The sequence below is a fragment of the Aotus nancymaae genome, unplaced genomic scaffold (assembly GCF_030222135.1).
Source record: "Aotus nancymaae isolate 86718 unplaced genomic scaffold, 86718_ANA_hifiasm-v0.15.2.pri h1tg000059l, whole genome shotgun sequence".
NCBI lineage: Eukaryota > Metazoa > Chordata > Mammalia > Primates > Aotidae > Aotus > Aotus nancymaae.
Genome location: NW_026988473.1, coordinates 53,608,883 through 53,622,947, shown reverse-complemented (window position 1 = coordinate 53,622,947; position 14,065 = coordinate 53,608,883). Strand labels below are relative to the sequence as shown.

The following is a 14,065-nucleotide window of genomic DNA, read 5'->3' as shown; positions in this document are numbered from 1 at the left end:
CCCATCTCACATGCAAGGATACACAAAGACTCAAAACAAAGAGAAGGAGGAAGATTTACCAACCAAACAGAGAGTAAAAATAAACAAATAAACAAAAAGCAGGAGATGCAATTCTCGCCTCTGATAAAGTAGACTTTAAAGCAACAAAGATCAAAAGAGGCAAAGAAGGACATTACATAATGGCAAAAGGATCAATGTAACAAGAAGAGCTAACGATTCTATAGATCAACAAGACAGAAAATTAACAAAGACATCCAGACTTGAACTCAGACCCGGAACAAGTAAACTTAATGAACATTTATAGAACTCTCCACTTCAAATACACAAAACATACATTACCACCTCACGCCTATTCCAAAAGTGACTACATAATTGGAAGTAAATCACTCCTCAGTAATCGCATAGCATTTCATAGGTTTAAATGAAATATTGGTTGGCTGCTTGTTTGTTATTTTCTTCCCTTATTCCTTCCTGTCTACATCATTAAGTATAATTATTGGTATAAAAAAGGTTTTCAATACCCATTACTAAACTGCATTCTAGCCTGGGCAAGAAAGCAATACTCCCATTCTCTCTCTCTCTTTCTCTTCCTTTTTCTTCCTCTTGTTCATTATTTTCTTTCTTTCTTTCTTCCAAAAGAAAAAAGAAAAAAAATCATATTTTATTCAGCCATAACTATTAATAGTATTTACGCTTAGCATATTTCTTTCCAGGATATTTCTGTGCAGGTGTAAAAAAAAAAAAAAAAAAAATTAGGCTTTTTTTCATTTGTAAAGAACTCATTAAAAAAAATAAGAAAGTAATCAGAGAAATTTAGTAAGATATCTACTCATTCTAGGAAGCAGCACATTATAAACAACTGAATTCTAATTTCCAAAATTCCTGACTGAATTCTGGCTCTTTCACCTAGTAGCTTTGTGGCTTTAAACTCTCTCTAAGCCATAGTTTTTTCATCTAAAATAGTGATCAACAATATTGGACCTAAATTCATGGTTCTTCATGAGGATTAAATGTACTTAAAGGTAATGCACCTTGAACATAGTAGGTGATTATCAAATAGTTTATTTTCAGTTACCAGAAACCTTATTCATTTTTATCTCATCTTTCTTTCTCACCCTCCACATGCCCATGATCTTTAAATTCTGTTTCTACCTCCTAAATAGGTCTTAGATCAATCATTTCCAATACATCCGTGACTTTAGGTCAAGCCACTATCATCTCTCACTCAAATTACTGTCATGGACTCCCAATTGGTCCCAACTTTTAAGTTGCTCTCCACACTAGCTGCCACTGCAATCTTTCCAAATCTTTCTAAACCTTAACAAATTTCCAGTGCTCCCAAATCTTCCTTTCTTGGCTTGCAAGGGTCTGCATTTGCTGGCTCATGAGATAGGTGTATTATTTGTCTACTGTTGTTGTAATAGATCACCATGAATGTAGTGGCTAAAAACAACACCCATTTATTAGCTCACAGATCTATTGGCTAGAAGTCTACACCATGTGGCTGGGTTCTCTGCTCAGGGTATCAAAAATCAAGGTTTCAGCCAGACTGAATTCTCTTCTACAGACTCAGGGGAGAACCGAAGTCTGTTCTTTTGCTGGCTATCAGCTAGAGCCTGCTGTCAACTAGAGGCCACTCTCAGGACTTGCCCTTTGCCCTCCTTCACCCTCAAGCTTGCAACAGCCACCGGCATTCCTTGCCACATGATCCCCTCTATCTTCAAGCTATCAGCAGTGTGCTGACTTCTTCTCATTCTTCCAATCTCTTTGATTTACTCTTCTGCTACCAACCAGAAAAAAAAGAACCCCTGGCTTTTAAAGAACTCATGTGACTTGGTTAGGACTAGCCAGATACTCTCTCTTGAGATCAACTGATTAGTAAAATCAATTCCATCTGCAAAATCCCTTTTGCCATATAACATCATTGTGGGAGTAGTATTTCATCATATGCACAGGTCCACCCACACTGAAGAGAAGATTATATAAGGGTGAGAGTTATTGGCGGTCATCTTCTAATTCTGCCTACCCAAGGAGTGGAAGCCAGGGAAAATATCCCTGAAGAAATGCAACTTGAGCTGAGATCAGATGGATAAGTCAGTGTTAATTAGGTAAGGAAGGAAAGAAGAAGCTTCCAGAGAGTATATGGAAAAGCCATGTAACTGGAGGATATATAGCAAAACAAGAAAAAGAAAAGTAGAGAAAAAAAGAGGGAGTGACTAAAGAAAGGCCAGTGTGTCTACAGTGGAGAGAACAAGAATCATAGTGACTTGAAATAATGTGGCTAGAAAGGCAAGTGGGAGCCAGGCCACATAGGCTTTCTAGATTCGGTTAAAATGTTTTCTCTATCCCAAAAGCAAAGGTTGAAAGAGTGGGATAGTCAGATTTGTATTCTGAGCATAGTACTTTGGCTATAAGGTGGAGGATAGATGTAGGGAGGCAGTAAAATGTGGTGGCCCACATAGGAGGCCAGGAGTGTAGTTCAAGAGTAGGGTAATATTAGTGGATATATAAGCAGACAGATTCAAGGAACACTCAGTAGCTAAAATCAACAGGACTTGGTGATTGATTCAATATGGGAGTGATGTAGTTATGTTCCAAAGGAAGCAGACTCTCAAACAAAGATTACTGTGGAGGATGTTTACTAAGAAGTGCTCTTGGAGTTAACACCTGTGCAAAAGAGATGAAAATAGGATTGGGCAAAAGGAGAAGCTGAGCAGTAATTCAGTCCCAACAAAGACCTCAGTCAACCCTATGAGGAGCTGTGGGGTTGGGAGCATATTTCAGAGTTGTCCACCACTGGGTTGAGGGGACTAAACCTTTATACTTCTGTGCTGATTGGTCATTGGATATGGAATGCCCAAGAAAGAGAGCATAACCTTTGGATGAGCTGGCTTTCTTCTGCCTAGGCAACTTGTGAAGGGTTCTTACAGCTGAGGGCCATCTTTCAGCAGCACTTTCAGCAGCTGGAAAATAAATCCTTCATTTTTGAAGACAGTTCTGGGCTTAGCATCACAGCATCCAGCACAGGGGTGAAGGAGCATAAGGGAGTAAGGCATCAATGATAATTCCTAAGTTTCTGTCCTAGTGGATGTACTTAACGACCATATATTACAATCATTGGCTTACTTGGGAAAATCCCCATTAAAGTAGGTGCTACTCAGGGACAAACTATATCGGACAACTAGTGTGCACCTTTAGAACTGGCATAGTTTGCTAAATAAGTGAATGTTCATCTACCTCTATTTTCATTCCCCTTTCCCCCACATTTCCTTTGCTCCCTTCCCTCCTCATCGTACTGCTATCCAATGTGGGAAAAGTTGAGCCGGTTATCTGAGGCCCCACCTGTGCTAGAGTTGAACAAATAGCAAATCAAGCTCCTCTGGTCCAGGGCTCTTTGATGGGCAAGACAGGCAGTGCCAGGAGGAAGGGAAGGGGGAGCAGGTGATGATGTCCCCACCCATCCCATGCATAAACTCTTTCAATGCTTCAGCCCCTATAAACTCAGGGCTGGCTGAACCAGGTCCTCTCCAAAAGATTAATTGGATAAGGGCTTGCTGAATCCCGCATAAAGCCAGACTCCATTCTCTACTGATGCCCGCCCCCGCCTCGCCCCACCTCTTACAGCTACTGCTGGGGGTCAGAAGACGGAATTTCACAACGTATTGGAGCTCATTTGGAATCTGAAGAATGGATAGGACTTTGGGGAAGAAAAGGAATGGATAGGAGAATGCACAGGGAGTAGGGCTGAAACAGTAGAAGAGGCAAATCCTGCCGGAGAAGCTGAACCCAGTACAGTCCTGCCCCCTTCAGCCCTGTTCCCGTTGCACCCTAGTGACCCAGTCTCCTTCCAGCCCCCTCTCGTGGGAACCTGACACCCTACACAGGCGGCTTTGCCTGCACTGAGAGCAAACAGGTAGCGTTAGCGTGTCGGGTGGGCGTGGGCGCTGCCTGGCTACGGTGTAGAAAACCAATCATCTCATCTTTTGCCTGCCCGGGGCTGGCGCTAGAACCATATCCCGTCCTCACCTTACTCGGGTTCATCCTGGTCAATTCTCGCCACCACCCCAACTGCCCTCAACACCCAACTCAGACGTTTCCTCCCGGGAGCCCTTTCCCCGGGACAAGGCTCCCCCCGGGCCCCACCCCCACTCCCGCCCAGCTGTGGAGGGCTCCTTGGGAACCTTGAGTGGAAGCCCTAGTGTTGAGCCTGAGACAGGAGGTGGAGGGCGCGGAGACAGATGCAGGAGCTACCCCAGTCCCGCAGCGAGGAGCTGCAGGGAACTACGGTAGCAATAGTGTCACGGTCACTGCGGCCACTGCGACACAGTACGGTAAACGCGGCGCTAGGCTCAGACTAAAGCATCCGCGCCTCAGCAGGTGACACGCAGACCCGGTCTCCAACGCCACCTCCGCGTTCCCTGATACACCAGAGAACGATGTTGGATCCGAGGCAGCGTCCCTACACGCCTCCTACCCTCCCTTCCCCGCAGCCTCCCCCTGCGCTGCCAACACTCGCTCTCTCGCTCCCTCGCTCCTCTCTCATTCCCCGGAATCGAGGGTGGGGGCGAGTGATAAAGGGAGGTGGGCAGGAGAGAAATCTCTAGGAGGAGACGGGAGAGATCTAGGGAGGGGGCGAGCCTGGAGGACAGTCGCACAGGGAGGGGCAGAACTCCCGAGCCGGGGAGGGGGCGCGCAGTCACCTGGTGGGACGGAGGCTGGCGGAGGGACGCGAACCCAGGCGGGGCGAGCCGCGGGAGAGCGGAGGGCTGGTGCCTGGGCTGGGGGCGGGGACCGGGCGGGGCAGGGGGGCGGGGGAGGAGGGCGGCGGGAGTCTGAGCCGGAATCGCAGCGTGAGCCGGTGGAACCGCGGCGGGAGCCCGCCGGGCCGAGCTGAGTACGGCGGCGGGCTCGGCAGGGGCCATGGAGCTGCTAAAGCTGAACCGGAGCGTGCAGGGCACCGGACCCGGGCCGGGGGCTTCCCTGTGCCTCCCGGGGGCGCCTCTCCTCAACAGCAGCAGTGCGGGAAACCTCAGCTGCGAGCCCCCTCGCATTCGCGGAGCCGGGACAAGAGGTGGGTGCCTCCCTCAGCCCCCTCCACAAGCTCCTCCTCACCGTACCCCAGAACACTAATAGAGTCCCCTCACGAGCTCCACACTACCTCCTCAAACGCCCACACCATGCCCCTCATAGTACTGCCTCAGCCCCCAAACAGCCCCCCTCACACCTTCACCCCCACAGCTCACAACTTCATCACAGCTTCACACCACCTGGTGGGAACGCCTTCACATCCTGGTCCCCTGGTTACACCCAGAGCTCCTGCTCACCCCAAAACACAGACCCCTCCCCAGCACGCAGCCCCTCCTAGACACCACTCAGAAGGCGAGGACCTCCTCTTGCCAACCCTTGCAGATCTCCTTTCCCTCTTACACCTAGTTCACAGAGCCACAACAGAGAAGGAAAGCAAGAAAGGAATGCAAGATTGGGGAAAGAAGGGGGCCGGCTGAGGGAGGGAGCCCTGTGGAAAGCTTGAATGGGAAGTCGAAGTTGTGATCACATCTGACACCCCAGCCCAGCCCCCAGCCATCCCAAAAAAGATCCTCGAATCTGAATTAGGCTGAACAGTAGGGGATGCTCCTTAGAGCTGTCTGTCTCCATTTCACTCATCCTCAAACCCCTCTGCCTCCCATCTTGGAGCTTTCAAGGCTCAGTGGTCTCTCTCTCTTTGTCTGCAAGTAATGTCTCCAGCTATCTTCCAAGCTCCCTCTCCAGCCCTAGACTAGGTGCTGGGGGCACAGGGGCAAAATAGACCCAGTCTGGACCCTCATGGCTCATAGCCAAGTACAGAGGGAAAACAAGCAAATGGAAAAATCACAGACACCATGGAAGTCCCATGAAAGGGTCTGAACTGTGGGCACCAGAAGAACTTCACAGAGGCCAGAACCTTGGAACTGGGTCTGAAGTTGAGTGGGCAGAAAAGGAAGGAGTGGGATTCTAGGTGAAGGAACAATGTTAAGCAAAAGGAAATTTTTCTAAGCTCAAGAAGGGAAAGTTGGAATAAATTGTAATCCACATATTTATTTACCCCATGAAATAATCGATGCTTTCTCAGCCCAGTTGTTACACACTCACACTTGGATTCGGTCATTCAGCCAATGTTTATTGAACCAGAGATTGTGCTAGGTAGTGGAAATGTAAGTTGAACAAAACTGACACAATCCCTACTTCAAGGAGCTCAGAGTTTAGTGGGTGAGACAGACAAGCAGGGGATTGCAGCACAAAGTAGAAGAGCCTTGATAGGAAAAAGACAGTGGGAATGCAAGAGGAGCACCTCCAGCCCAGCCTAGCCTCCTTCAGAATTAAGGTTGGCCTCTTGAGGAAATAAGATATAAAGTCAAAAAGATTAGGGAGATTGACTCTAAGCTTCCTGTTGGCAAATATATACAATGTACAAATATATGGGAGAACCAACCAAGTAAACAGGCAGAGAAACAGAAAGCATCCCAAGGAAAAGGACAAGATATATGAAAAGCTCAAAGTTTGAATTCATGGCACTTTTATCCACTCTGACATAGTTTTGAGTGGCTAGAACATATACTTTAAGAGGGGAATAATGAACAGGGTGGAGATTAGCCTAGAGGGTTTGCAGAGAGCCTGCTAGACCTGACCATGGAATGTGGACTTTATCCTGCGGGCAACAGGAACTACTAAAAGATTGAGTAGTACTACTGGGATTAGTTCTATAATGTAGAGAATGGATTGGAAGACGTGAGATGGAAGGCAAGGGGATACTTTAGAAGGTTACGATATTACACTGGTCTGGGGGAAGGATGATGCTAGCTGTGACTAAGGTGATGGCAGTGTGGATGGAGAGAAGTGGATATATTTAAAAGCCTCTTCTAGAAATGGAATCAACAGATTAGAAGCAGAGAGGATGGAAGAGGTCAAGGGATGACATTCAGATTTCTAACTTGGATAATTGAATGGATATTGGTGCTATAGCAATTGTATACAATGAGAAAGATAAAACAGCAGAAACAGGTTTGGGAGAGGGAATTATAAATTCAGTTTGGAACCCACTAAGTTTAAATGTTAATGGGACATTCAGGTGAGGTTACCTAGTAAGCTGTTGATTCCAGGGGTCTAGAACTCATAGGGAAGATCTGGGGTGGAAATACAGACTTGAAGAAGGTCTTTGCCTACAAGAGGTAGAAGCCATGAGAATAGTTAAAATCATAAAACATCGTATAGAATGAGAAGAAAATAGGTGCTGGGTCAGGACTCTGCAGAAGACCATTATTTAAAAGCCAGGCAGCAGCAGGAGAATCCACGAAGGATATTCAGATGAAACTATCAGAAAGGCAGGAGCTATGCCCTTCCAGAAGGCAAGAAAAAGAGAGTTTCGAGCATGTTGGGGTAAGTGATGTCAAATGCTATTGACATAAATTAGGTAAATAAAAACAGGACAGTCAGAACAGCATCCTTCACATTCAATAACAAGAAAATAGGAGTCATAGGTATTGAGGCTTAACGGTAGGTTGAAGATTGGGCTGGTGGGAGAGGGGGTTATGAGAAGTGAACCAGGATATATGGCCAAAACTTTCAAGAAGTGTGGTAGGGTAGGAAAGAAAGAGAGAGAGAGAAAAGCAGCCAAAAATAGCATGAGATTGGGGGGGTGACGTGTGTAGGTCTGTCGTGTGTGTGTTTGTGTCTGTGTGTGTGTGTGTGTGCATTTTTAAACAACAGCTTTTTTAAATATTTGATGGTGGTTGGGCTGAGAGAGGAAGATTGAAGGTACAGATGAGAAAGGGGATAATCAATAGAGAAGAGTCCCTGTGAAAGCAGATGTGAAGCAATTCAGAGCACAGGTGCAAAAATTTGTCTCACTCATCTAAATGCTGCTCAGACATTTGGATGTTACCCAGCCAGTCAGATGTTACACACAGAGACCCTGTCAGCCACACTCACTCAGATATTATCCCTACAGATGCATATGTTACCCAGGTTCACTCAAATGTTACCAATAGAAATTTGGATGTTACCACTTTATTCTTCTTATGTAATCCATGCAGACTTGAGTGTTACCCATGTTCGCTCAGATACTACCCATAAAAAGACAGATGTTACCACACTCACTTTAATATTGTCTGAAGTCATTTTGGTGTTACCCATCCATCAGACACTACTCACTTTCATTTTATTATTATCCACACCCAATTAGCCAAGTTAAAGGCACACATGGACATGTCAGGGGAAAAGCAGGTGCACTTCTGTCTCGAAAGACAGAATCACCCAAGATTCATTAACGAGCATGTGTTGACTACCTCCTCTGTGCTGGACATTATGCTGAGTGCTATGAATATACTGGAGAATGAGATGGACCTTGCCCCTGTCCTCAAGAAGCTCCTAGTCTAGTGGGGAAGACAGAGAATTACATACATACTAATACAGTGAGAAATGCCATGGTTGAGTATAGAGAGAGGGAGAAAGAGGCATTTAGATTGAGATTTGATTAGGAAGAGGCAGTATGATGAATGAGAGAGTACTGAAGGAACAAACAGTAGGAGGCAAAGCATTTTAGGGATCCAGGGACTTGGCTTCTATTCTGATTCAGCCCCTTAAGAGGTGTGTGGTCTTGAGCAAATAATGTTACTTCTGAGTTCAGTTTGGAAGTTTTTATAAATAGCATTTATTTGATGTCTACAATTTCTAAATAAATTGGTTATTATAAGAAAACACAGTCATACATTACCTAATGATGGGGATACCTTCTGAGAAAGGCATCATTAGGTGATTTCATTGTCATGTAAACATCATGGAGTGTACTCACACAAACATATATTGTATAGCCTACTACACACCTAGGCTATATGGTGTAGCCTATTGCTCCAGGCTACAAACCTGTACAGTATGTTACTGTGCTGAATACTGTAGGGAAGAGTAACACAATATTATGTATTTGTGTATCTAAACATATCTAAACATAGAAAAGGTACAGTGAAAATACAGTATAAAAGATAACAAATGATACACCTGTATAGGGAGCTTACCATAAATGGAACTTGCAGGAGTAGACGTTGCTCTGGGTAAGTCAGTGAGTGGTGAGTGAATATAAAGGCATTCTGTAATGTAAAGGCATTACTGCACACTACTGTAGACTTTCTAAACACTGTATACTTAGGCTGCACTAAATTTATTTTTTAAATTTTCTTGTTTAAAAATTAACCTTAGCATACTGTAACTTTTTTACTTTATAAACTTTTTGACTCTTTTGCAATAACAGCATAAAACAAAAAACACATTGTATGGCTATACAAAAATATTTTCTTTTTTTATATTCTTTTTTCCTTCTTTTTCAATCAATGCAGAGGAACTTTTTTTATATTCTTATAAGCGTTTTTCTGTTTTTAACTTTTTTTTTCTTTTTTGCTTTTTAAACCTTTCTGTTAAAAACTAAGACACAAACACACACATTGACGTACACAGGGTCAGGATAAATTTTGCCATCTTCCACCTGCACATCTTGTCCCACTGGAAGGTCATCAGGGCAAGAACACACATGGAGCTGTCATCTCCTATAATAGCAGTGCTTTATTCTGGAAACTTCCTAAAGGACCTGCCTGAGGCTGTTTTATAGTTAACGTTTTTGAAAAATAAGAGTATATTCTAAAATAATGATTAAAAGTATAATATAGTAAATACTTCAAGTTGCATAGTCATTTATTATCATTATCAAGTATTATGTTCATAATTGAATGTGCTAGGCTTTTATATGACTGACAGCACAGTAGGTTACCAGCATTCCCACAAACACATGCATAATGCATTATGCTGCAGTGTTACAATAATATAACTAGGTGATAGAAATTTCTCAGCTCCATTATAATCTTTTGTTGTTGTTGTTGTTGTTGTTGTTGTTTTTGGTTTTGTTTGAGACAGAGTCTCACTCTGTTGTGCAGGCTGGAGTGCAGTGGCACTATCATAGCTCACTGCAGCCTCAAATTCCTGAGCTCAAGCAATCTTTCTGCCTTAAGCTCCTGAGTAGCTATGAATATAGGAATGTGTCACCACGCCCAGCTAATTTTTTATGTTTTGCAGAGATGGAGTCCTGCTATGTTGCTCAGGCTGATCTCAAGCTCCTGGACTCAAGTGATCTTCCTGCCTTGGCCTCCCAAAGTGCTGGGATTGCAAATATGAGCCACTGTACCCAGCTATTCATTATAATCTTATGAGACCAGCATCATATGTGAAATTTGTATCTACCAAAACATCGTTATTCAGTGCATGGCTGTAGTTTTCAATTTGGAAGCTAAAATGAAAGTCAGCCAAAGTATGGGACTCTGGAGGAGAGGGCTGCAGCTTTGAGCCCTTCCTTCTCTGCAACCTAGGAGGCTCTGCCCCCTGCCCTCTCTACCTTTGAGCTTTAATCCCTCTCATGCTGAGGCCATAAGTGTGAGTGATTCCATCCTGTTCAATCCAATTCGATTTTGTCTAAATATGCTTGGCTGCGACATGGTGGGCCAAAGATGAATCCATCTTTTAATAAGACAATGACACAAAAGAATGGGGTCAGCCTCCCAGCCCCTCTGCCTCACACAAGCATCCCTCCTATGAGCTCCGACAGCACCTTGTACATCCTTCAACCTCACTCCTTATCACATCTGTTTACTTCTCCCCTGTGAGCTTTCAAATGGCAGGGAGTTTGTCATATTCATCTCTTTGTTCCCAGTGACTGGCACAAAGGGAGTCCTCTGTAAATGTTTATAGAGTGAGAATGAATGTTTGGAAAGAATTAAAATACAAGGCAGAAAGTAAAATAGTCTTTAATTGTTGTGCAAGAAACATGCATGGATTAGAGAAAGGGGAGAGTAATACTAAATGAGGTGTCCAGAAGGGCCTTACAGAAGAAATAGCTGTCGATTTGAGTCTTGACCAACAAGGGAGGAATAGGAATTCACCAGATACAGAAAATAAGCTTGTGATGGGGGGTGGAAGTTGTGGGGAGAGTTGGTGAAAGAGTATTCTGGGCTGAGAAACCAATTTGAGCAGGGAGGGAGTCACAAGTGCAAATGATGCATTCAAGAAACTGAGTCATCCAGTGGCTTACTTAAATGAGTGCATCGCGGGGTTGGGGGGAGGGCAGGGAGGAAGATGTCCCTTCTGGAAGGATCTTGATGACATTCTGAGGGGCTGCAGACAGTAGAGAGTAAGTGAAGGGATTTTTGCTTTTGTTTTTAGAGAATAAAGACGTGATCTGATGTGGTTCAAAAGATAGTGTATTGTCAACAGTGTAGAATACTCCAGGAAGGTCAAATAGAATAGGCTTTGAATTTAGCAGTTAAAGGTAAGTGTACTTGGGAAGAAGTATGCAGTGATAGGGTACAGAATATTATAATGGATTGAAGAGTGAATGAGAAGACACAAATAGCCTCATAAGAAATTTGGCTGCAAAGGGAAGGAAAGATTTGGAACAAACCTTGAAAAGAGACAGGCTTTCTTAAGCAAAGGTAGAGTTGGGCCAATTTAACCAAAGCTCAAGGGGTTAGAAGGCTAAAGGATTCAAGTTCACCATTTACTGAGCAGTTCGTGAGTTGGGAATGTAGGCATCTGGCAGGGTAGTGAGGGTTGGGGATAAGAAGGATGGAGAGGGGTTTGGCTGAATGAAGGCTGACCCCTACTGCCACCTCTCCCTTTTCTTACCCAGAATTGGAGTTGGCCATTAGAATCACTCTTTATGCAGTGATCTTCCTGATGAGTGTTGGAGGAAATGTGCTCATCATCGTGGTCCTGGGACTGAGCCGCCGCCTGAGGACCGTCACCAATGCCTTCCTCCTCTCACTGGCAGTCAGCGACCTCCTGTTGGCTGTGGCTTGCATGCCCTTCACCCTCCTGCCCAATCTCATGGGCACATTCGTCTTTGGCACAGTCATCTGCAAGGCGGTTTCCTACCTCATGGGTGGGTGAGACAACCACCCCATCCCCACTTGCCGCTCTCCCCTCCTAAAGCCCTTGTGGATGTAGGAGTCTTCCCCAGTTGGCAGGGAGGGGTATGAGGAAGTCCCACTGATGGGTGTGTAGTGCAAGTTTCCTGGGTGACTCCTTCCTCTCTCTTCCTCTGCTTAGGAGTGTCTGTGAGTGTGTCCACGCTAAGCCTCATGGCCATCGCACTGGAGCGGTACAGCGCCATCTGCCGACCACTGCAGGCGCGAGTGTGGCAGACGCGCTCCCATGCGGCTCGCGTGATCATAGCCACGTGGCTGCTGTCCGGACTGCTCATGGTGCCCTACCCCGTGTACACTATCGTGCAACCAGTGGGGCCTCGTGTGCTGCAGTGCGTACATCGCTGGCCCAGTGCACGGGTCCGCCAGACCTGGTGAGCTTGCCTACAACTTATCCTAGGATTTCCCTTCTCACCCCCATTAGATGCTTAATACCATTGCCCAGAATCTTCCTCCAGCTGCCTGGAGAATTGCCATGCCAATTCCTATTCTGCATCCACCACCCTGGAATTCCAGTTTGGGTCCCCTCCCCAGTTCTCTCTCCCTTCCCAGCAGTACCCCCATATCCTACCCCTACCTCGGGTACCTGGCCACAGCCCTAGAAACACCAGTCTTTGGCCCTTTCTCCATCTGTGATTGTAGCTGGACAGAAACCCGAGTGATCTGTTGCCTCCAGGTCTGTACTGCTGCTCCTGCTCTTGTTCTTCATCCCGGGTGTGGTGATGGCGGTGGCCTACGGGCTTATCTCCCGCGAGCTCTACTTAGGGCTTCGCTTTGACGGCGACAGTGACAGCGAGAGCCAAAGCAGGGTCCGAAGCCAAGGCGGGCTGCCGGGTGGGGCTGGACCAGGTGAGCGAAATCCGGGAGAGACAGAGCTTTGGAGGGCGACGGGGCCTGCTGGAGTGGGTGGAGCTGAAATAATGGGAGAAGAAAGCTGGAAATAGGGTTTCGGCTGCTGCGAGCTCAGGTGCGGATTGGGCTGGAGATTGGAAGGACTCTTGCCTTTTTCTCTAACTGCCCACCCTCTGTGCTCAGGTGCTGTTCACCAGAACGGGCGTTGCCGGCCTGAGACTGGCGCGGGTGGCGAAGACAGTGATGGCTGCTACGTGCAGCTTCCACGTTCCCGGCCTGCCCTGGAGCTCTCGGCGCTGGTGGCGCCCACTCCTGGGCCGGGACACGGCTCCCGGCCCACCCAGGCCAAGCTGCTGGCTAAGAAGCGCGTGGTGCGAATGTTGCTGGTGATCGTCGTGCTTTTTTTTCTGTGTTGGTTGCCAGTTTATAGCGCCAATACGTGGCGCGCCTTTGATGGCCCAGGTGCACACCGAGCCCTCTCAGGTGCTCCCATCTCCTTCATTCACTTGCTGAGCTATGCCTCGGCCTGTGTCAACCCCCTGGTCTACTGCTTCATGCACCGTCGCTTTCGCCAGGCCTGCCTGGAAATGTGCGCTCGCTGCTGCCCCCGGCCTCCACGGGCTCGCCCCAGGCCTCTTCCCGATGAGGACCCTCCCACTCCCTCCATTGCTTCGCTGTCCAGGCTGAGCTACACCACCATCAGCACACTGGGGCCTGGCTGAGGAGTGGAGGGGCTGTGGGGGCTGAGGCAGGGAAAATGACAAGCACTGACCCTTTCCAGACACTCAAAACACAAACCAGAACTGACACAGGAGACCGACACCCAATAGCATGGACTAACCGCAAACACAGGAAAAGGTAGCTTACCTGACACAAGAGAAACAAGAATGGAGCTGTACTCAGAAAAGGAGGCACCTCTGATACGGGACTGAGCCTGGCCCATAGAAACATGGCGTGCGCCTTAGACAGACACAGCGTCCCTAGCAGTGAACTGCTTCTACACAGTGGGAACTCTTGACAAGGGCTGACCTGCCTCTCACACACATAGATTAATGGCACTGATCGTTTTAGGGACTATGGAGGCTGGCACAGGACTGACTCTGGGATGCACCGAGTTTGAATCCCCTTTCCCAATCACCACTGAAAGTACCATCAGGCCTAATCTCATACCTCTGACCAACAGGCTGTTCTGCACTGAAAAGGCTCTTCACCCCTTT

At 46.6% G+C, this 14,065-nt stretch overlaps 1 protein-coding gene across 1 annotated transcript; it reads left to right on the top strand.

Moving 5' to 3' along the window:
- The first annotated feature begins 4,829 nt into the window (after positions 1 to 4,829).
- Positions 4,830 to 13,705, top strand: CCKBR (cholecystokinin B receptor). Its single transcript, XM_012456784.3, has 5 exons — positions 4,830 to 5,071; positions 11,702 to 11,953; positions 12,121 to 12,370; positions 12,673 to 12,845; positions 13,032 to 13,705. The coding sequence occupies exons 1-5, from the start codon at positions 4,921 to 4,923 to the stop codon at positions 13,568 to 13,570; spliced, it is 1,365 nt and encodes a 454-aa protein (XP_012312207.1). The 5' UTR covers positions 4,830 to 4,920; the 3' UTR covers positions 13,571 to 13,705.
- The last annotated feature ends 360 nt before the right edge of the window (positions 13,706 to 14,065 follow it).